Source organism: Uloborus diversus, chromosome 5, assembly GCF_026930045.1.
Source record: "Uloborus diversus isolate 005 chromosome 5, Udiv.v.3.1, whole genome shotgun sequence".
In the NCBI taxonomy this organism is placed as follows: Eukaryota; Metazoa; Arthropoda; class Arachnida; order Araneae; family Uloboridae; genus Uloborus; species Uloborus diversus.
Genome location: NC_072735.1, coordinates 183,797,816 through 183,821,587, shown reverse-complemented (window position 1 = coordinate 183,821,587; position 23,772 = coordinate 183,797,816). Strand labels below are relative to the sequence as shown.

The 23,772-nt window shown below is 36.3% G+C and overlaps 1 protein-coding gene across 1 annotated transcript in view; it reads left to right on the top strand.

The window, feature by feature from the left end:
- LOC129223328 (cubilin-like) overlaps positions 1-23,772 on the top strand; it is a 92,396-nt gene that overhangs the window by 49,482 nt on the left and 19,142 nt on the right. Inside the window, exons 6-14 of the mRNA XM_054857895.1 lie at positions 1,578-1,795; positions 3,269-3,664; positions 4,362-4,578; positions 6,046-6,191; positions 8,887-9,264; positions 10,843-10,986; positions 12,832-13,065; positions 13,955-14,074; positions 17,069-17,341. Coding sequence (XP_054713870.1) covers positions 1,578-1,795; positions 3,269-3,664; positions 4,362-4,578; positions 6,046-6,191; positions 8,887-9,264; positions 10,843-10,986; positions 12,832-13,065; positions 13,955-14,074; positions 17,069-17,341 — 2,126 coding nt within the window. The remainder of the gene's footprint in view (positions 1-1,577; positions 1,796-3,268; positions 3,665-4,361; positions 4,579-6,045; positions 6,192-8,886; positions 9,265-10,842; positions 10,987-12,831; positions 13,066-13,954; positions 14,075-17,068; positions 17,342-23,772) is intronic.

Here is a 23,772-nt window from a genome sequence, read left to right as displayed (position 1 = left end):
GTGGATATTCAAAAAAATTGTTTCTGTTTATGGGGACATTATAAATCGACAAAAATGTAACGAAATGGTGTCGTCATTTCTCTGAAGGCAGGACCGATGTTCAAGACGAACAAAGAACAGGTCGGCCATCTGTGATCTCTCACCTTGAGCCCAGCGACTTCCTTTTATTCCTTTACCTGAAGCCACATCTTGGTGGAAAATCATCCCACGACGATGACGAGATTAAAGATGAAGTTGAAATGTGGTTCCGACACAAAAGCTTGTCACCCGACTTAACTAATGTTTGGGTAACGGATGTACTTATGTCGAAAAATAATGAATAATCCAGTTAATAAGAAGTAGCTGACGTTTCACAAAATAACTTTTTTTAAGGAATGCGAGCCATTGTATCTTTATTTTTTGAAACACTCTCGTACATAAAGTAGCGGCTTGGAATCTTCCTGATTTACCAGGAAAGCTCCTAAAGCAAGTACGCCTGAAACTAAGACGGAATTTCAAGCTATTCCCTCAAAGCTACAATGGTCAGTGACTGCATTTCGCCCTTGATTGTGGCTCAGTCAGTTCAGAGGGGTCGAACCAAATATAAAACAGAAACACGTAATAATGAAGTCCAATGTGTTTTTACACTGGGTGATAAAAATGTTTTCATCACTGCGTAAAATCGGCACTTAGTGTACTTCTTGCGATTCAGGAAAATTTTTCGCAAAAAAACTTGTTTTTCACAGGAAATCGGTGTATACCCTTGAAATCCCGGAACGTTATCCGGAAGTAATTGGTGACGTTTCGGATTTTTTTTTACAATGCTGCTCAGTCGTTATACACACACACACACACACACACGAAACTGAAAATTTGTACTATTTTTAAAGAGAAAGCCCACAGAAGAAAGTGATGGAAACGTAAAGATAGTTATAGTTCCTATACTATGTGTTTTCTTCTTACACATAGTTCCTTCACAATGTCCTACATGCTAACTACCTGTTTTTCCCATTTTCTGCCAATATAGAGCAAAGTACAGTCCCCGGTTTCCATCCTGTTCCACAGAAATATTGGAAAATCCAAGGGTGGTTCCGGAGTCTGATATCTGCGTAGTAATGGAATAAGTTTTAAAAGTTAAATTTAAATTATTTCACCCATAAATTCGAGGAGGAGGGGGGGGGCAGGTTTTTTTTCCTCCCATACGCGCTAATTTTTAAAGAAAAAAAACATGTGAATAGGCAAATTAAAACATTCGCCCTAAAATCCGTGAAACGGAATGTTTAGGTCTCTTAATAACTGACTGAGGTTTTGGGATTTTAAAAAAATCCAAGGAGGGTCTTAATTTAAATTTCTGGTCATAAAATGGTTTTTTCTATTGGTTGACAGGAATATTTACACTATTTTGTTTCGTTCATTAAGTTAAACATGCGTCACTTAACACAACTTTTATTTTTCGAGGTAGACCGTGAAGGGTCGGGCAACGCAGCTAGAAAATTAATAAAATAATTACAACTAATTGGTGAAAAAATTTTTTTTTGCAAAAGTTGTCATTTTTATGGAATCTCCCATGACGTTTCCACCTCTCTCTCCTTCCGTAGGCAGTCTAGATTCGAACTGCGGAGTCCGGGCTATCCGGAAAGGAACTACGCGGACGATCTCAGCTGTCGCTACACGGTCATCAAATCGTCCCCCTCGGTGTGCCAGATAGTTCTGAACGTAAAAGAATTTCGGCTGCAGGAGGGAGAAGTGTGCGAGAACGACTATCTTCAGGTGGCAGAGGAAAGACTATGTGGCGTTATACAGGCAGGCATGACACGTAAGTTTTTAGAACATGATTATGATATGATTCCTCAGTTAATTTGATCAGAACTATGATTGGATATATTTGTAGGGTATGGAGTAAGGGGGAGGTGGCTTACTCTAGGACGGAATAGGATTTTTAATTCTAAGATTATAAAAAACTGATGAGTCATTTGAGCATTTAATTTTCTTCTGATACAACCGTCCAGCGGCCCAAGAAGAAACTCTGCGTTCAGTAAAAAAATCTCAAATTTTCATCGTAATGTTTGACTTGAAGCACAAAAGTAAAGCTTGACTACGGTGAGATGGTAGGCAAACTGAAATCGAAACCGGACCACTTGCAATTGGTACATTGGTAGGATTAGTAAGACCACGCAAGCAGCAAAGTCGTACGTTCTCGCGAATCCTACCCTACCATTACAAAATGAAGTGGTTCATTTCTGCTTGGACCGCCATCTCTGCGTGGTCAAGCTTCAATCCTTGCATGTGAAATAAAATATTACGGAGATTGAAATGTGTTACGCATAAATCTTCTGTCACATTCATTCAATGTGTCAAACAACAAGCTTCAATCAAGCTTGACATACAAAAATAGTTCATTAAATGATGTAAAATATCCTTCATACTCATTGTTCTGTGTTCAACGGCTTAAATAGCCACATGTAACCAGGCACCGCAGGAGGCCCTAAGGCAAACGGCCCTCGGTAGTCAATTCTTACATTTTTTAACAATTAACTAAAAGTTTAGGTCATTTAAGGACCCCTAGGTTACGCCAAGCTGGTCTATTCAGTAACCAGGCCCTGTATGGAGCACAAGATTTCACAACAATCAAGTTACAACAAAAGGAAATTGAAGTGCAAGGTTATACTCAAAGAACTCAAAAGGAAATGACTGTCTTCCATGACATTTCGCTACGGCCATAGACCATCCTCATATAAATAATAGCCGATGATCGAGTAACCCGCGTGTTTCAACAATGAAGCTCGCGCCACACCATGATAATTTGATAATATGTTTTGGTAATGTTAAGGTTAAGGGAAAGGCTTTATTGTTACTAGACTGAACTGGATCCAGCAAACTTAACTGTTTTACTGATAAGACTGCGTTATTTCAAGGGAATGAAGAAACGAGAAAATGGTCAAAAATGAACGCTACCTGCTGGAATTTAGGGTTCAAACACTGGAGTTAAGGTTGCAATTTCAACTATCAAAATATCACCAAACAGGCAATGACTTCATTCAAATGTAGAAGCAATTTTACCCGTCATACCTTGACGGACGACTTTCTAGTTATGATAATAATAGTCTATAGCCGTAGCGGAATGTCATGGAAGATAGTCACTATTTTAATTTGGTTTCCTTGGGGAAACCGCGCCCTCCCGTTAGAGCGCAATTTCAGTTGGGGCGTAAAAGTTCAAATTAAGCCCTGATGCTGTCCTAACTGGTTTCTCCTTTGAATTTAGTTCAATGATTTGTGTATGATCTTTAAGGAACTTATCCATTCGGTAAACAAGACCGTCTGGTGATCAGATTCGATACCGACTCCCGGAGGGCGGACAAGGGCTTCCACCTGACAGTGCAGCAGCGGGATTGCAGCAACGGCACGAACTCCACTTCGACAGACCGGAAGGCAGCCGGATCCGTGCCGGATTGTGACCAGACGCTGATGGGGGCAGAGGATCAGATGATCCAGAGTCCGGGATTCCCGGATCCCTACCCGCCGGACGCGGATTGTAGGTGGACTGTCCTGAGGACGAGCTCGGATTTCTGCGAACTTGAGCTCACTATTCACAGTCTTCACATTCAAGTTGGAGAGAGTTGCCAGTTTGACTACCTCGAAGTGGATGGTCATCGTTTCTGCGGAAGCACCACGGCAGGAAACAAACGTGAGTTTGAAGGTTTTTTTAAATAAATAAATGCCATTTCCAATTTCATAAATTAATGTTTACAGTTATAAATTTCTTTTGCATGTGTTATTGAATAATAAGTTACTTATGAATAAAATTAACTACAATTTGTTTCACCTTAATTTGGCATTGAATATATTATTCCATGTAGATTCACGTATTGCCGACCCAGAGAACAAAACAAATCTTAATTAGCTACTAAAACGTTTTTTTATGATCCATGAAATTGATGATGAGTCATTTGTAAATTAAAAAATAATAAAATATACGACACTAATATTGTTTCAATAATGAAATACATGTTCACGTGGCTCACGAATACCAAATGTTTTAAATGCAAACATAAATATTATTCTCCAAGTAACTCTAGAAGCACCAAAGCTTAAAGCATAAAAGATTAACTTTTTCTTGAGATTTACTTAAAGGGCTTGTGCTTTGATATATTTGGTGTTGAGGTGGGGATGGCTCCATTCCCACTCAAATCCAGGAAGTTATTTCTTTCTTTGCGTTGTCTCCAATGTCTGTATGTATATGTCTTTTACCTCCTCTGTGATTATAAAAATAAAGTAATGATGCTACACGTAAGGAAAGCAAGACGCATTGTTCGTGATTCTCGTCGGAAAAGAAGATGTTAATGTAAAAAACTTGTTTACATATTTTTCACTCTGACAAACAGGTATCTTCTCCTTCAAGACGGACCAGATTGTGGTTCACTTCCATTCAGATTCTGTGACGAACGACCGTGGATTCGAGGTGACGCTTCGTCAGAGGGAGTGTCCAACGTCGACCACGCCCTTCCCAAGTCGGTCCTGTGACCAGACATTCGACAGTACCCAGTTTGTGCTCGTCAGTCCCAACCATCCCAGAGACTACGACAACGGAGTAGACTGTAGGTGAGCTTAATATTCTTTAGCATACCTTTTGAGTTAATATTCACGAGAAGAGACCATGGGTTGTGCTTTCATACCGGCCGATCTTCTTCCCGGCTGTTTTCGACCAGTCACGTGGTCAAAATCGGATCTGGTCCATCCTTCAAATCCGTCATCTGACTGAGTCAAAACGCTTTAGTTATTCCAAGGCGTATGAAATTCGGACTAAGTGATAATAGTTTTAGTTCAGTTTGATGACGACACACACACGCCTTTGGTTCTATGAGGTATTTAATGAACACGCCCTCGTGAAAATAAACTGCAATGTGTTAAACTGCAAATGTCATTTGTCTTAATGTGTAAACTTTTTTTTTAATGTCTTTTGTCAGAAACTTGTTCTTTTAGGGAAAACCTTGTAGATTTGATTAAAACTAGAGCACTAGTTTTCGATTTTTCACTATACGTTAAGGTAAAATACCAGCAGTGGCAACTTCTTCAGTAGCGGCCCCACTTCAAGGTTTAAAACGCACCAGTAGTGGTCACAGTGAAGTACATTTTTAAACTGTAGGTCTACAATATTAATTGTCCCTCTTGAAACTCAATGAGCGTTTTACAGCCATACTTTTTCTAAACCATCCCAATTTCTAAAAATGTCAGAATGGGGTCGTTTCCAAAATTTTAAAAGTATTCTTTTCTGAAAGAGCATGCTTAAAAACATAGGATATGAGCATTTTTTGATAAATTTGTTTACGTTTAATATTTTTTAAAAATTACTTAAATCGTAGCGCTTTCATTGTTTACGCTTCTGCTGATGACATCACAAATGATGAAATGCCATTCAGTGTTGCCATTCACAGGACAAAATATTTAATTCGCATCTTTACTCACGTGTATTGGCAACGATATGGTTGATAGCAAGCGCAGAGCGCACTATTTAATTCGCTGCTTGATTATCATAACGTGGAAACGTAGTAGAAAGATGCGGCAAAGCGCATCATTTGTGACGTCATCAAGATCACGCCTTGTTTGAAAAATCGGACATTTTAAAGAATTAATAATTAAAAAAAAAAAAAAAAACTGTTGGGAAAATGAAAGTATTTTCTGGGTCCATGTTATTTTTCTTGCTCATTCTATCCATTTCAATGACTAAAAGAAGTACTTTTGACTGAGGGAAACCATCCCATTTCAATTTTTCAATTTTTATCGATTTTATCGATCAAATTTGATCGAGCTGGGGCTACTCCAAAGTTTAAAAATTTCAGTAGTTGCCATCTGGCATTCTCCCATCTGAAGTATTTACATTACTTACTTTAAATTCAAATAACTGATGAATAAAATTGATTCAATATGATAGTTGCATTAAGTAAGAACAAAAAATCACATTATTATTTTTCATTTCTTTCTTCAAAGCAAAAGTAAACTTGAAGTATCTAACTACTGAAGCACAGGCCTCTATTGGTGTTTTATCTTACAAATTTCTTTGCAAATTAGATACGTAATCCGCCGCAGCAGTGAAGAAGTCTGCCAGATCGAGATGGAATTTCTGAGATTCGACGTGGAATCCAGCAGTGGCTGCGAATACGACTATCTGGCCATCAACGGGGAGAAGCTGTGTGGAATGATAGAGAATTCGACAAGTGAGTCATTTTCTTTCATTGGTTGGGAATCACGGAAACGTAAATGTACGTCGTAAAGCGAAGATACAAAGGAATAGGATTTAAGATCAAACCACCAGTAGTTGACAATGAAATACTGTCCTGGCAAATAAACTGCAGTATCTGAAAAGTTTAAATTTTTTTTCATATACTTTACTTTAGAATTAATGTACATTTTTTTTTTTTTTTTTGGTTTCCGCTCAAAATGAAGCACACAAAACCGCCAAATTCCATCGTTTTATTAGTTTTCGTGGAGGAACCTGTTTTTCAAATATCTCAAAAACTCATTTTTTTTGATACTGCCCATGGATACTAGTAGTTAATACTTTAAAGGAACAATGAATTAGCAAGATAAACTATAAAATAGTACTAAAATCAACAAAGTTATAAAGTTGTGTTTAAATTGCCTGTGTTTCTCTTGTTAATCTAGTTCTTTTTTATAAGTGTCAACTACTTACAAGTGCTCGGAGACCACGTGAGTTCACTGTGGTCTATCAAAAATTTCCTCATTTGGCAAATTTTGCTGATGATTCAGAAAATGTAGAGACAATACTGCAATAATGAGATTCTTTCTTGTTTTTTTTTTTTCCAATTTTTATTAAGATTTTTTTATTGATGCCTGACGTTTCTTCTTATTAGGTGTTATGTAAGTATGGTATGTGTGCTTGCTCGTATTTTATCATTCGGTTAAATTGGAATTTAATTCGCCAAATTGAGAACTTTCCCCCTCCCAAAAATGTTTAGCTTGGGGTGCCCCTGACTTTCTATGTAGAGCGAAAGTGGCAATTACTAGTGGTTTCACATTAAAAGTGTTATTAAAGAACCCTATAGGTATTTTTTTACTCATTAGCATAGGGTGAAAAATCTAGAAAAGAAAAAAAAAATGTCAGTCATAAAAAAAGCATTGTTTCCATGCCGTAGGTCCGGGATTCTCAAATTTTTTTCAAAGCCGTGGCACCCTTTGAGCAATTAAAATTTTCTTACGATACCCTAATTAATTATCTGAATCTATGTTTATCCATCCATATTTAAAAAAATAATTAATTGTAATTAGATCGGACTGTAAAACATGTTTGCATTTATGATTTTGCCAAAAATACTAAAAATTATGAAGATACAGGTAACGTAAACACACTAATCATGTGCTTAATGAAATAAAGTTTCTTTGAGATTCTTAATCTAGAGGAATTGCGTGCATATACTTGGAGTATTTCTATATCTACGGCACCCCAGAGTGCAGCGCACCCAGTTTGAGAACTCTTGCCATAGGAAGTGCAGGTTGTTTTTCTTGCATGAATACTGTGCTAGCACAGAAACGCTTTTTACAGAACTCATTATTTTTTATGTAAAATTTACATACAACCTTATTGGCGACACAGTTTGTGCCCCAAGTTGGAATCAAAATATTAGCTTCTCTAGAAACCTTCGTAGCCCTGAAAGAGAGAGAGAGAGATTCAAAATAATGTAAAACATTTGTCGTGTAAATCTCTTCTTTTAGCGAAAAAATATTTGGTGGCTTTTTCTTTCCGTTTGTCCGAAGTTGTGCCCCCTGAAGGAGCTAAGCGAACACTTTAAAAATTCTCTTTGAGCAGTACATACTGAAAATCACATAGAAACATTTATTGAATCGGAAGGCAGTGAGAAGCAAAGGGACATTTTGAAGTCTTGAGTAAAACGCGTTAAAAGATAATGTCCTAGGTAGGCTTTCATTCAAAAGTATTTCTAAACTATACTGAATAGTTGCACCTACCAGAGCAACTAGTACTATCTCTTGCCCCAAAACCGAGGACAATCCTGTCCAATCTCGTCCAATTTAGAATACGTGGGCTCATTGACAAAAGAACATACGCCAAAAGCGAGAGGACGACTAGAAAACAGTTTAAAAAGAAAACCAGTAAAGAGCAAGATTAACCAGTAGTGTACTATTAATCAACGCTAATATTTGCTACTTAAACTATTTTCTGATTGCTTCTGTCGCTGTTGTTAATGGATATTCTTTTATTCGTAAACCCACGCCTTCTTTATTGAAAACTAGTGATACCCACACGACTTTGCCCGTAATAGAAAAATCAAAAGGTCTTTTGGTTCGCCTGTATATTAACAAATAATGTATGGTGAATTCTCTCGCCAGTTGGCTTGTACGCATCTGACGGTTCCACGTTATGATAATTTCGTATCTCGCCAATCGGCTTGTGCCCATGTTACGGTTCCACGTTATGATCATTTCGTAATTTACTCGTCCATCTTATGATTTTTTTTTCTTAAAATTGGAATAGTAAAAGAACCACTTCGAATTTTCGAAAAATCGCTTCGAGGTGTACACCCCCATGCTACATACTAACTTTGTGCCAAATTTCATGAAAATCGGCCGAACGGTTTAGGCGCCATGCGCGTCACAGACATCCTACAGACATCCAGACATCCTCCGGACAGAGAGCCTTCCAGCTTTATTATTAGTAAAGAAGGGGCTTCCGGTAACTCCGAAACGACGCGTAAAGCAATTTGCACAGTATTTGTTCTTCACCAATGCGGTTTTTTCTATTATTTTCAATGCAAGGCGCTCAGTGGCGAAGTTGTAACGCTTCGCACTTCCAAGTCGCTTAAATAATTTCTCAAAACATTATCTTGAAGGTAATACATTAACACTGCAACGTAAATCCCTATTCCCTTTTTTTAGGAACTTATCTGTTCACGGATTACGAAAAGCAGCTCACTTTTCATTCCGATTCCGGTACTGCTCGTCCTGGTTTCATGATACACGTAAAGCAGGTCCCGTGCGACACCCCACTCACGACCACGCCCATAGCTCCGCCCACAAAACCTTGCGGATCTCGGCTGGAAGGTCCATCGTTCGAGCTGCAGAGCGACAACTATCCACGGAACTACGACCCCCACCAGAGATGTGAATGGATAGTGACCAAGGCACACCCTGGTGTGTGTGCCATGGAACTGACATTCCTCGCCTTCGACGTGGAGATGAGCGAGGGATGTCAATACGATTACTTCCTTCTTCAAGATGAAAGATTGTGTGGAACCTATCCAGCCAATCTCAAAAGTAAGTTCATTTGTCATCCTCACTTCCATGAACTAGAGCAGTGTTCCCCAATGTTGGATGACGCCATACTAGAGGACGCAGTTGCACGTCTTGTGCCCGTTTTACGGTAAATGTGATTACCTTTCCGAGTCACATATAGGACGAGCCAGCCCACACTAGATTCACCAGGTGTTTACGAATCCACAAGGATTTACTGTTTGATGTGGATTTTGGGCCAGCGGCATCTTTATTCAAACTTTTCAAAATGAATTCGGTAAGGACATTACCGTCAACAGTAAGCACTACAAAACTTTCTTTTGGCCCAAACTGAACGATATGGACATCGACATGTGTTTCCAGCCGAACGGTGCTATGTACTACCCAGTGGATTTCACGTTGTACATTTTGCAAGGTAAAATTTGATCGCGTGGCTTTCTCTCACAGAGCTATCGAGAACGTTCCACAAAGTTCGTGTAATTTGACCCATCTAGACTTTTTCTTCTGAGTTTTCACTGGTTTTAACAAATCAGTAGCAATCGACCGATGCATTTAAAGCCAACATAACCCAGGTCACCGCTTAAATTCAGCCGGATCCGTGCAACAGTCATTGAAAACTGGACTACTTGGATAAGTGTCACAGTGAAAAGTCGCGGTAACATTTTTAACGATGTTATATGCCATACAAAATTATATGCATTGGGCTTTTAATAAAAAAATATTTTCTTTAATACCTCACACACAGCTTGTGTTACTCCATTTCTACCCACTCTTATTGAAAGACCATTTAAAAGTAGGTCGAGCAAAAAAGCTGACATTTAGAAAGACGTTGGTGATACAAATTTGGCATAAACAGTGTTTGAGGATGCGTAGAGGCAATCAGTCACCAATGCTGATATCATTTTGTTCTGTTTCAAATTGGTCTCTCTCATTGAGGCGAGATAAATGGGCCGAGTGAAGACTTAAATTCGTGAAACAAAGACCCCAAGTCATGTGATAGATTTTAAAGCAAAGTATTGGAAGAAATCAAATTTCTTTCGCTAGTTTTACGCAAAAAGCGTCAATCATTCGTCGTTGTTGAGTCAAGTGACTTGGGGGTCTTTGCTTCAGCTTTTGCTAAGGCACTTGCTCCCTCTATTTATTAATTCCTGTTCTAAGGTCTCTTCGCACGTGCTAGAAAAGCAGAATAGAAGTAATTCAGCCCTCAACTCTTCTTTTTGAAATGAGGGTTGAAAAAACGTGAAGAAAAGTAATGTAGCAGACTAGAGGAAGAAGTTAGTTAATCAACGACGGGTTGTATTTCAAAGTAAAAGGATAACATTCTTTCACACTTCTCCCTGATTAATCCACTCTACAGAATTGTATTTGTTGTAGATTCCAGTTCTAATATTAAAGTGAGATACCGAATATCATCTGTATATAAGAATAATTTTTATTGTGCTTACAAAATATCCGATGAAATAAAATTGAAGTTTTTTTTTTCAAAATAAAAAACTTGGGAAAAAAATATTGATAATTTGAGCGAGTTTCGGGATTTTAAGTATTTAATTTATTTCCTTCAATGAATTTGAACTTTCAAAATTTCTGTCCTCTTTATGGCAGAAATCGTTCCATTTGAGGGTCTGGAGATGACTTTAGAATTTCATTCTGACGGAGCTACAGCGAGACCGGGGTTTCACATTCGGGCACAACAGATGAACTGTGCGCCCTCCACTGATGACGGAGATTACGGACCTCTTCCTACAGGTGAGTCAAAGTCCATAAAAACAAATTAAGATTGCATTTTCCAGGAAAAAAAACAATTTAATTAAAACTGTAAGAGCAAAAACTTCTCATTCACATTTCGGATGGTTTTTAGCCTACTTTCCCAGTAAAAGTCAGAAAAAGAAGAAAAAAGCATGAAAGAAGGCTTAATGCATCTTAAAAATATCGTGAAAAACAAAAAAAAGTCAAAAATAAATAAAATAATTAAATAAATATTGAAAAATTAAAAATTGGAAAGTAGGGTATTGAGATGGGGAAAAATGTCTGTCGGTCTGTCTGTCTGTCCCCCCCTAATAACTTTTGAATGAATAGTCCGATTCGAACAAACTTTTTTTTGTTCGAAAGATCTCGGCGAGGACACCTCATTCCCATATTTCACTTTTTGATCTGAACTATTTTTGTTCAATTTTGAACACTTCAAAAAAACTTAACATTAGCGCCTACGGGGAAATTCAAAGCAATTCCGAACTGTGAGGCGAATTTGCTTCAAACAAACTTTGTAGGAAAAAGCTTTTGATAAAAAACTTGTATATAAGATATCTTTTTGATTTGAACAATTTTCCGTTCAATTTTGAACAGTTCAAATCCCTTAACATTAGCGCCTACGGGGAAACTGAAAGTCAATGTAGATTCCGTACTTGAAGGCGGATTTACTTCAAACAAACTTTGTTGGAAATAGCTCTTGACGACCTACTCCCGACTCCGACTCCGAGAATTTAGGGGGACCTGACACCGACTCTGACTCCTGTGCCCGACAATTAATCGGACTCTGACTCCCCGACTTCGACTCTGACTTCGTAGCTTTGGCAAACATTTATACACGGAGGACAAATGACTGACTCCGATTCTTGGATATTCGACTCCGACTCTTTTATCCCAAAATGAGATTGACTCCGACTCCGACTCCGCTGCTGTGGTTTTAACTGTGAAATAATTATTGTTGATATGATTTGTTTTTATTTTCACGCTAAAGTTTTAATTTAGGTATTTAGTTTTCGGTGAATAAACTCGAAAAATATGCGCAGACGATTTTTTTTTTTTGAGAATGAAAATTATTTCTTTAAGTTGACATTTTATTGTTTTTTTTTTATTTTGGTAAGTGCATTAATTCGTTTAAAAAATTATTTTCGGCAACAGGGGAAAAAGAAACGATTTTTTTTATATGATGTATTTATTTTAATGAACTTATTATTATTTTTTCGTTTTGAAAGCTGTTAAAAAAATTTTTTAATGGAAAGAAGTGTATTAGCTGCTTTGTTTAAAAGGTGCTGCTATTTTATTTGTTCGTTTTTTTGAAGAAAAGTAAGGAATATTTTATTCCTAGAAATCAGCTTAAAATATTTAAAAAAATATGTTTGAAAAAATTTTCGATTTTAGCTATTTTTGAGAATATTGATCAGGTACTAGAAAGTAGTATGGGTATACGGGAAAGTAGGCTCGTCTAGTTCTAGACGGAACTTCTTGTTTACAAAAAAAAAAAAGCTTCAGGGGCCGCGCCCTCTGACCCCTACATTTCTTTTGACTCCCCACTTTTTTTGCTGCAGCAGTACTCTGGGGTGCCAGAAGGAGAGACGAGGGGTGGTATAGACTAGAGTTCCGTGAGAAATCTGTAATTCTTCAAAGGATGCCGTGAATCCGAAAAAAATAGGAACCCCTCAGACATACACTTTCAATTTGATATATTTTTAAAATCCTGTTTTTTTACAGCGGGCCACTGATTTATGTTTGAAAAATTTCAGTGTGAAAAATTGTCTACAAATTAATAAGTATCTAATTAAAATATGAGCTAATTAATTTTGGTAATAACCTTTCTTGATGATATTTCAGGCTGCGGTCGCACCTTCAACAATACGAGTGGCACATTTAGTAGTCCAGCTTTCCCGGATTCTTATCCAGACTCCCAGCATTGTGTGTACCGATTCGAAGCGCTGCCGGATTGCTGCAGGATATCGTTTCATTTTTTGGAATTTGGTCTTCAAGCAGAAGATGCTCTTTGTGAAAATGATTACTTGAAAATTGATGGCATCAAATACTGTGGACCACAGCTGCTGGGTCAAAAGAGTAAGAATTATAATGTACTTATTATTCTTTAAAAACTGTATTGCAGTGATAATGACTAAGCGATAAAACTCAAATATTCTCTATTACCTCCACGTTCATTGAAGGCATTAAAGGTTAGAAAAGATCCAAAAATAAGGAATGAGAGAAAATTAGGTTATTTGTCGTTTTTAAAAGAAATATAGTTACGGCATTAAGTGTGAAGAAGACATTTTATCTGACGATCACTTAGTAGATCTAATTTATTTTAAAACATTTTACTAAATATTTTTATGTGCTTTTAGTAGTTTTAAGAAATTCGAGCGAATTTCATTTTACATAAGTATTTGCACATTTTAGAAGGTGAAAATTTAATTTAATTTTATATGTATTGTTAGTGACACAATTATCATTAAACCAAGATATAAAAAAGAACACACTTTAGAAAAATCATTTGGAGGTAGACTGCACAATGTTTCAAGTATTTTCACGCATAATTCAACAGAATGGCTTGCATATATTGTTTTAACCTCATACTTCTATACTTTCTGCAAGGATTCTAAATCACACAAACTTTAAAAAAAAAGTTTTGGATTCAGCTTTCTTTCTCCCGACTTGTTTAACTTCAAATACACAACTTCCAATTTCTGAAACGGTCAATGTCAAAGTATGTCAACGTCTGTTGTTATTGATCATACCCTCCTGGCCTAGATTAACTAAACAAGGTACAAGGGACCATGTCGCAAAATTAAACTAAAGACCTCATCCCCCTCCCTCAACAGCTGCCCCCCAGAAGCCCCAATACAATCCAAGATCCTGTTAAACTGTATCAAACTGCTAAAACGGTAAAATGTTCTAATTTATTTGTTAGTACTCTTATATGGAACTTATTAATGCTATCCTTTTCTGCCAGGAACGTTAACTTTCTATGGACATCCGAGAGAAGTATCAATATACTTCGAAAGTGACGGTTACACATCTGATCGGGGGTTTTATGCCGTCTACAGACAATTGCCATGCAGTCCAGTTCTAGGTAAGTTTTGAGCTTCTCCTAGTAGCATAGTAAACTTTATTTTACTGAAGTCAGAATCTATTCAATACGGACCGCAGGAGGCATGTCAGTACAATTTTTCTGGTTCTTATGTCACTAAGAACCAGAACTATTAATTCATTAATAATTTTGAATTAAAATTATTAATGAATTGAATGAATTGTTAATTCATTGGTGTAAAATTCCAATAAATCAACCAACAAAACAGTACCTATATATGTTTGGTGTATTTATCTATTTTTTTAAACGCAGTGGCGTATACGGGATTAGGGAGAGGAAGGACTTGGAGATATATCTATCCCATAAAACACAGAAAATTTTCTGTTTTAACCATATAAAATAATGAAAAGTAACCATGTACCCCCCTTCCCCCAATTTAACCACATCCTCTACGAAATTTACAACCCATAAGCTGGGATTCATGGGCCTAATTGTTAATCAGGCATTGAACTTATAGCTGTGATTGAAAAGAGAAAAGAAAAAAAAATGTAAAACTCAACAAGAGTTGTCAAAAATTTTGCATCAGTAAACAGTTACTTAAAAACGACCGACAGAAATAAAAATCCACTAATATTCAGGATTAATAATTACTGATTTGAAATACAGAAGAAAAACTTGATAGTAGAACTGAACCTGAGGGCTTTTTTCTTGGAGCTGTCCGATGGCGAGAGCGCATTTTTACTTTGTATATCAATCCAATTAGAAAGAATAGAATATTGAGGACGACGATAGGTTGTTTTTCTTGTATTAGCACTGCGCTGGCTGAGAAACGACTTCTACAGCGTTTGTTCACCTAAGACAACTAGAAGAAAGAAAGTTTCTACTAAAGCTCTGTACTACTTTAAACATTTATAATTTCAAAATCAACACTAAAATTACCCCGTGATTTTATTTATTTATTTATTTATTTTTTTTTTTTTTGAAATTTAGTTCAAGCTTGAAACTTACTGCCCAAAAAAATTAGTAGTTGTACACAGTGCGTCTGTACAGCTTTTTAAATGTACCGACGGCTTTTTAAACGAGATTTTCCTGCACTCAGCCTAACTTAGAAATGAATCACTTAATGTCAAATTAATTTAAATTTAATAAGTAGACTGAAAAGGATTAAATAAATTAATCCAAATTGTTCAAAACATTTTCTACTAAAGTAAGCATCCCTTTCTTCACTACTGTACTGTCCAACCACGGATTGCATGGAATTTTCAAACGTCCAGATAAGACGAATTGATGCGCGTATTCCGCTCATTTGAATGAGACTCTGCTTCTGCAAAAGCTGACATCGCTAAAAAATAATAGATTCGTCCACTTCCGACTGTAAAACGGATGTTTGTCTTTCCATACAATTCGTGGTCAGACAGTAACTGTACAAAAGTTTAGCCGAGAGAACATATTACGCGTAGTTTTTATGAAAATATTAAAATTAAAAAACTAAGCATATTAAGTAAGAAATATTCAGTTAAAATATTAAAAAAAAATTCATTTTTTTCTCTGCGACAATATAAGAAAAAAAAAAAAAAAAAAAAAAAAAAACTCGAAATTAGTTTGCCTGAAAGGTTTTCTGACAGCAATGTTCTATTTATGTAACAGTGTATTACAGATAAGAAATGTATCAAAGAACTTTATCAAAATATTGCTCATTAATATATTCTGCCATGAGCATGTAAACGGCAGTATCTGAAGGTAGACGTTTTTTCTTGCGCTTTTCTGTTAGTGGAAACCAAATAAGCAAGCTTATACAATAAAGTTAACGTACAGTACACCACAAAAATAAATAAATAAATAAATGAAATACAAATTTACAGTTACTGCCGTTTACCTCCCCACGGCAGTACATTTATATAGCTTTTAAGTCTTATTTTCCGTTATAAAATTACTGATAACGCTGGACTAATAATTCATGAACATTTAATACTTGATTCAGTTAAGCGTATTTAACGTTTATGCAAACTATTGTGTCGTTTTTGCAAAGGGAATATTCTTCCTCCAAAATAAATAAATAAATAAATGAATAAATAAATAAAAACTGGTGCCTTTCTTCAGATTTTTGAGAAACTAAAACATCAACTAATAAATAAACTTTACTTGGAAATTTTTTAATCAAATAAAAAGTATTTTCTGAAACTAGAGACAAAAAGTGACTTACAGTTAGCTTTAAGTCGAAATAAAAGTTATTAAGGACGCATTCTGTGTCGAAACAGAATGTTTTATACTAATGCTTTCTCAACCAGGATCTCAAAACTTGCTTTACAGTTACATAAACGATAGTTTAACGTGTAAACATATTAAAAGGACAGCTGATAAATATAACAATGGAGCAGACGACAAATTAATATTACTTTTGGTAGTTTAAGAACATTGAAAGGGGGGGGGGGGGGTTAACGTCACCCGTCGAACCGGCAAAGTCGGGTTGAAATGAGTGCCATAATACTATTGTCCAAGCCTTCCGATACATTCCTAGTTTGCAGAACTGACACTATGAATTCGAAACATCTTTTATCTTGCAATTGTCTTGACAGAAGCTCCTAGAACAACATTAACATAAGTAAAATGTATTTGGATGCCAGGATCATTATGAAACCATTGTGATAAAGTCTCCTTTTCTATTATAAATTGAAATAGTGTTTTATTTTTTAGTTTTATATTTAGTTGTTAAGTTCTAATATTGTTCCTTTGTAGTGATGTGGACTATCATTTGTTTCGATTGAACTTCGAAATAAAGCCATAAGCATACAACGGGGCATAATGTAGTTCACGAGAGCTCAGTTTTTTTTATTAGCTGCATCTTTTTTAAAATGAATTCATACACATCAGATTTAGTTAAGGCTATTAAAGTGTGAAAATGTATTCTGAAGTATACAGGGCTCCTGCGCTTTTTCTTAGAAATTAAACCTGAATCCACATTGCTAAAAAACTATTTAGAACAAGAACGGAACTGTATTTAGTAACTAATGCAAAACTATTCCATTTTTTTCCCAGGTCGTTCACCGTCCCGCCGAAAAGAATCCCAATCATTCAACTGCGACCGCCTCTACGCTTCCCAGTCGTTCGTGCTGCTGAGCCCCAACCACCCCGAGAACTACCCCTCGGATGCAGAGTGCAAGTACACCCTACGTCGACTGGGCCCTAAGATATGCCGGTTGAGACTCACCTACAAAGACTTCGACGTGGAGAGCAGCGAGGGATGCGAATACGACTGGCTGGAAGTGGACGGCACGAAAACGTGTGGCACGCTGCCAGAAGGACATACCGGTGAGTTTTTGTTGCTGATGTTGTTGTTGCACGCCCCGATTGGCCAGCAGTGCTAAACCAGGTCCATAATATCGTACACCCTCAAAAAATCAAACACCGTTAAAGAGTCTTCAGTTAAATCTTTTTTCGAGAGCCCCAAGAGCGTGAAAATGTGTTCTGGTGAAGCCTGTTAAGAAAAACAGTTGGAACATATTTCAAAGTTCTTGAATCTCTCGGAAAATTTCATTGATTTAAGGTGACCACTTAAGGCCTATTCACTTATCGGTTGTCCGTCCCGTCCATCCCGTATTCTTCCACCCGAAACAGATTTCCTTTGCTGGTTGCCATGACAGCAAACCATCTTTGACGGGACCAGTTTCGATCAGAAGAACCTTGATATCTAACGGCCGTCAAAAGTAGAACAGCATTTCATTGGTTTCTGCCAAGCAGCGCGCTCTTCTCTCTGGCGGGTGAATTCAGCCACGTGATTGATGTACGGCGACCGTATGTGAATGCTACTTTGCTTTCATCGGCAGTCCGTCACGTCAAAAAACGGCATGGACGGGACGGACGGCCGATAAGTAAACAGCCCTTTAGAAGGCGGGCAAGAATAGTTCGCTCCTGTCTACTAAAGCCCAGATCCAGGGATCCTCCAGGACGAGAACATTAATACCAATGGTGATCTGGCGGGACAATCCAAGTAGTCTTATTCTTGTGTTTTATTTTTGAGAAAATCTCCAAAAAGGTGAGTGTTGCTGCGGGAGGCATAGGGGCTCACAAGCACTAGCCTTTAAAAAAGTGTCCGCTGTCTCATTTTGCTCGAGATCGACGTGGGAAGGGATCCACTGCTGATGAATCACATAAGATAGGGGAGTTTTCAGAAAACATAAGGGTGGCTTCTTCGGACTCGTCCCACTAACGGGTCTTAAGGTTCAGTTTCAAAATTCTAAGAAATTACAGCACCAATTATGTATTCTAAACTATCATCTGAATGGCATAGTGGTCAAAAGATGTCTTTGTACGCCCTAGGTCACGGGTTCTGGATCTTTTGACACAGCATTCTGTCGATGCATTTTCGAAATGCAGAAGACTATCAGTGTCATCTCCGCATGATTATGCGGCATGTTTGAGATCCATTGAGCGTCTACTTAATTCGTATACTCTCTACTAAATTAAAAATCCTAGTGATATTTTCGGCAGAAGTCAGGTTTTTCCAACCGATGGAAAACTGCGAGTCAAAATTTGCAGACAGTGCCAAATAGTATCTATATTTGCGCTTCAAAGATTGTTTTTTCCTTATTATTTCAGGAAGATTTCAAATCTCCTCATGCACCCCAAAGTATCACATAAGGCTTACAAAAGTGTAAAAATCACAAAAAGCTTAAAACAAACAATAAACACATACAAGAATAATATATATAAGTTTAAAACACATAACAAAACTCCGAAAAACACAAACAAGAAAAATATAATACACAAAAGAAAAACTGAAGTCCAAAACACAAAACAAAACTCCGAAGAACAACAAGTCTCCTTGAACTTTTTACAAGATCTGAAGGAACAGGACAAACTATTTAAGACAACTACAGGATAAACTTTTCCTAAAGGAACATCTGGCCTCATTATGCAGCTTACAGCTCAGCAGACAATGTTCTACATCACCCTTAGCTTCACCACAATAGCAAAGATCACTGTTCACCAACTTAAAGCGAAACAAATAGCTATTGAAGCTACCATGTCCAGTTAAAACCTGGGTTGATAGGAAGTCGGAGGAAAACAATTTGCACTTCAAGCAATGAAAAACAGTAGAAAAAAAGCTTTTTGTCCATAATGCTTTCGACGAATGCTAACTCGGAGGAGTACACTTGACCTGCATGCTAAGGTGCTATTCGTAACCGTAATGGAAATATAAAAAAATGTTTTCTAAAACTATTTTCCAAAGTGTTTGATGCTTTGCCATTTCTGCATTCGCCTCTTTCACCGCTACAAATGACTGCCGAGCAGGACCATCTAGTATCCAGTAGGCGACCATTATTATCCCTAATACTAAATACGTGTAGAGAACTGGATTCACTATTGAGAGATGGCACCGCCACTCATCTATACCTCCAGGATTTGGACGCAAGCCTGAAGGGGAGGGAGTTTTCTCTAATTTCCTGTACAGATGGTAACCTGCTTAGCAATCGACCACAGGCCTTTGGAGCTAACAGATTTAACTAGAACGAACGCCGCATGTATTCGGTGGTTATTACTTACGGCTTACCCTAGAGTATCCGATTTTGAACCCTTCAACTCTGATGCCTCAAACATAAGGCTTCCCATGATCGCATTCTAAACTTAGATTGCGACATTTCCAGGTACGAATAGAATGTAAGTTCCTACTGAGATTGAAATAGATGTACTGTGTACCCCAGGGGCGGATCTAGAGGGGGGCCATGGGGGCCATGGCCCCTCCCAAAGTCTTGTGATTGTAGGAATTTTTTTAAGGAAAAAAATATTATGAGAAGATAACAAAATTTAACACATGTATTTTACCGAAAAAGAAGTATAGGCCTTAATTAGGAGATAAATTATATCCCTATCCTCAAAACAAAACTTTTATTTCCAAAATTTTTCTCCATCTTTTACATCATTTCTTGATTCCAACTGCAGACATTTTGACGATCTCTAAATGCTGCGGTTCTAAGAATATTCATATTGTTCACAAGACCAAAGAGAGCCTAAATTTTCGTTTTTATGGCTTTAATTTCGAAACTAGGAGGAGAACCCCCTTTTCCCATGTCCTTTCACAAATGCCTTGAAATGTAGCAAAAAATTGCATTTAAGTCTTTTATTTGGAAAAAATGTCAACGGAAACTAGCTTATCCAGCCCTTATCACTTACCTTGCTTAAAAGCAACTTAAATGAATTGTTTTTGCGACTTCAATTACAAACGAGTTTTGATAGGACCCCTTCCCTCCCTAATTTATATCGTGATGATAGCTTTAAAAGGAGGTTTTTTGGAGGAGCTCACGAATCTTCCATCCCTCTCTAAAATATGTATAAATATAGTTAAAAATCGAATTTTTAGAGCCTCAAATGCAAAATATTTCCAGGAAGGAAGGATTCTAAGCACCTTCACACTTCCTTAAATGGAAGCAAACATTACCTAAAGGTGTATTTTTAGGCTGAACAGCTTAAGAGCTAGAAGAGCACCCCTTCTCTTCTAACTTCTCAATGTATAATGACAGAATCTTTTGGTTTCTAAGTTTTACTTTCAAAAAGTATTTTGGGGCCAGCGGCCGAAACCTGATCATTCTTCGTACATCATCAAAAATAGACAAAATGCGTTTTTAGTTTCCTAATTTTAAAAAATTGCTCGGAAATTTAAATTTTGAAACATTTTCGAGAGAGATTCCTAAATCCACCCTCTCACCTAATGTCTCGATACCCCGAAAATTGAGTTTTTAAGAGCCATTGTCTGTAAGGATCAGGCAGGTTGTGATTGCTGACATTTTTAATTTTTCTTATTTTCACATATGTTGTTCCTTATCAGGAATGTAATGTTTGTGCAAAATATGAGCTTTGTCTGCCTTACCGTTTTTGGGAAATTAAATTTTTTAATTTAGGGGGCGTGGCACATTTTTCGTGTTTTTCAAATTTGCAGATTTTAAAGTTCTTGTTATTTTAAGCGCCCCTATAATGACTTGGATTTTAAAATTCTATACTATTATACGGTCTTCTTAGATACTATGACAGCTGTCAAATCGGTGTCACTACGAGGGCGACGGTCACAAACTCCGTTTAAAAATGACCGAAAATGAATTTTTTTACTACATTCAATGCCAATTTTCTCAAAGCGCCTTCATGATGGCACCAACGTTTTTACATCAATTCCTAGCTACACTTGCATACATCAAAAATATGTAATAAAATTGGTGTCACTATAAGGGCGCCAGAAGATATTGGAACTTTTATGTGATAAATTTCACAAAAATGCAAATGTTTAAAATCTAACTACTACTCTCGCCCTCATAGCAGAGATCTGAAACTAATTAAATTTGATAACCAACATGTTCGTCTAACATATGAAATAAAAAAATCGGTGTCACTCCTATTACTTTCGTAAATATAATCATTCGAATTTAGTATGTTATGGAGTTATTTAAAAAAAGACTTTTCTAATTCCAATGGCTTTTTGCACGGTTTGTTTTAAACTTTAATATAAAATTACAGTAGTGACACCTAAAATAATATGTTTCTAATGCTTTTTATAAAAAAAGCTTTATAAAAAGCATTAGAAACACAGTAAATCGATATAGGTACAGATGGACGTATTGTAAAATGTGCATTATGGCTAAAATAGTCGTACTATATTTTTTCAACCATACTAATTTTTTATCTGTTATTTATACTAAAAATGCAACTATTTATAACATAATGTCTTAAATAGTGATGAACATAATGTATTATATAGCGAGCATTCAGAATCTGAAACATAATTTGAGGATGACGTAGACATCGAAAACATAAAAAAATCAAATCACCCTGTTTCAGAAAGACGGCCATCTCTTATTGATATCTGGTAATTTTGTAGCACTAAAGCTTGGGAAAACATGGTATTCCGGAGAAATAGTAGAAGTTGACCATTTGCTAATCTGAATACAACTAGCCCCCCCCCCCCACTGTAGCAGAGATCTGAAACTAATTTGATAACCAACACGTTTGTCTAACATTTAAACTAATAAAATTAGTGTCACTCCTACTACTTTTGGAAATATAATCATTCGAAGTTAGTATGTAGTGGTGCATTTTTTTCACTTATTATTATTTTTTAAAATAATTTTATTTGTTTATTTATGTATTTTGTTAATTTAATCTTATCACACCCAGATAGTGTTTTGACCATATTTATTTTTAATTTATTACAAAGAAGCAACATTTAACATAAACAGCTTTGGGCAGTAAGAGCATCTTTATCTTGAATAGAAAATGCTCGTTTTGATATAGGTACAGGTGGATCTATTGTGCATTAATATGTTTAGATTATTATACCACTTTCCCGCCCATATTTTCTCTTGCATCGGCTGTGACCTGAATCAGCTGTATTCCGACCCTTCTGCTGTTTTGGAGGGACTTTGTTTGCATGGCTTCATGGACTTGGTATGATGTTTCTGTCTGCCAAGTGGGACAAGCAACAACAACAACATTATACCACTACTCGCCTTTTTTCCGGTCAAATAAATTTTTTTATTCCAATCCTTCTTGCCATGCATTTGACCTTTACTTGCAAATGGTCAACTTCTACTATTTCTCCGGGATACCATGTTTTCCCAAGCTTTAGTGCCACAAAATTACCAGATATCAATAAGAGATGGCCGTCTTTCTGAAACAGGGTGATTTGATTTTTTATGTTTTCTTTGTTTTAGTCTACGTCATCCTCAAATTATGTTTCAGATTCTGAATGCTCGCTATATAATACATTATATTCATAACTATTTAAGACATTGTTATAAATAGTTGCATTTTTAATATAAATAACAGGTAAAAAATTAGTATGGTTGAAAAAATATAGTACGACTATTTTAGCCATAATGCACATTTTACAATACGTCCATCTGTACCTATATCGATTTACTGTGTTTCTAATGCTTTTTATAAAGCTTTTTTTATAAAAAGCATTAGAAACATATTATTTTAGGTGTCACTACTGTAATTTTATATTAAAGTTTAAAACAAACCGTGCAAAAAGCCATTGGAATTAGAAAAGTCTTTTTTTAAATAACTCCATAACATACTAATTTCGAATGATTATATTTACGAAAGTAATAGGAGTGACACCGATTTTTTTATTTCATATGTTAGACGAACATGTTGGTTATCAAACTTAATTAGTTTCAGATCTCTGCTATGAGGGCGAGAGTAGTAGTTAGATTTTAAACATTTGAATTTTTGTGAAATTTATCACATAAAAGTTCCAATATCTTCTGGCGCCCTTATAGTGACACCAATTTTATTACATATTTTTGATGTATGCAAGTGTAGCTAGGAATTGATGTAAAAACGTTGGTGTCATCATGAAGGTGCTTTGAGAAAATTGGCATCGAATGTAGTAAAAAATTCATTTTCGGTCATTTTTAAACGGAGTTTGTGGCCGTCGCCCTCGTAGTGACACCGATTTGACAGCTGTAATAGTATCTAAGAAGACCATATAATAGTATAGAATTTAAAAATCTATGTCATTATAGGGACGCTTTAAGCAACAAGAACATTAAAATCTGCAAATTTGAAAAACACGCAAAAATGTGCCACGCCCCCTAAATTAAAAAAAATAATTTCCCAAAAACGGTAAGGCAGACAAAGCTCATATTTTGCACAAACATTACATTCATAATAAGGAACAACATTTGCAAAAATAAAGAAAATTAAAAATGTCAACAATCACAAATGCCCTAAACTGCCTGATTCTTACA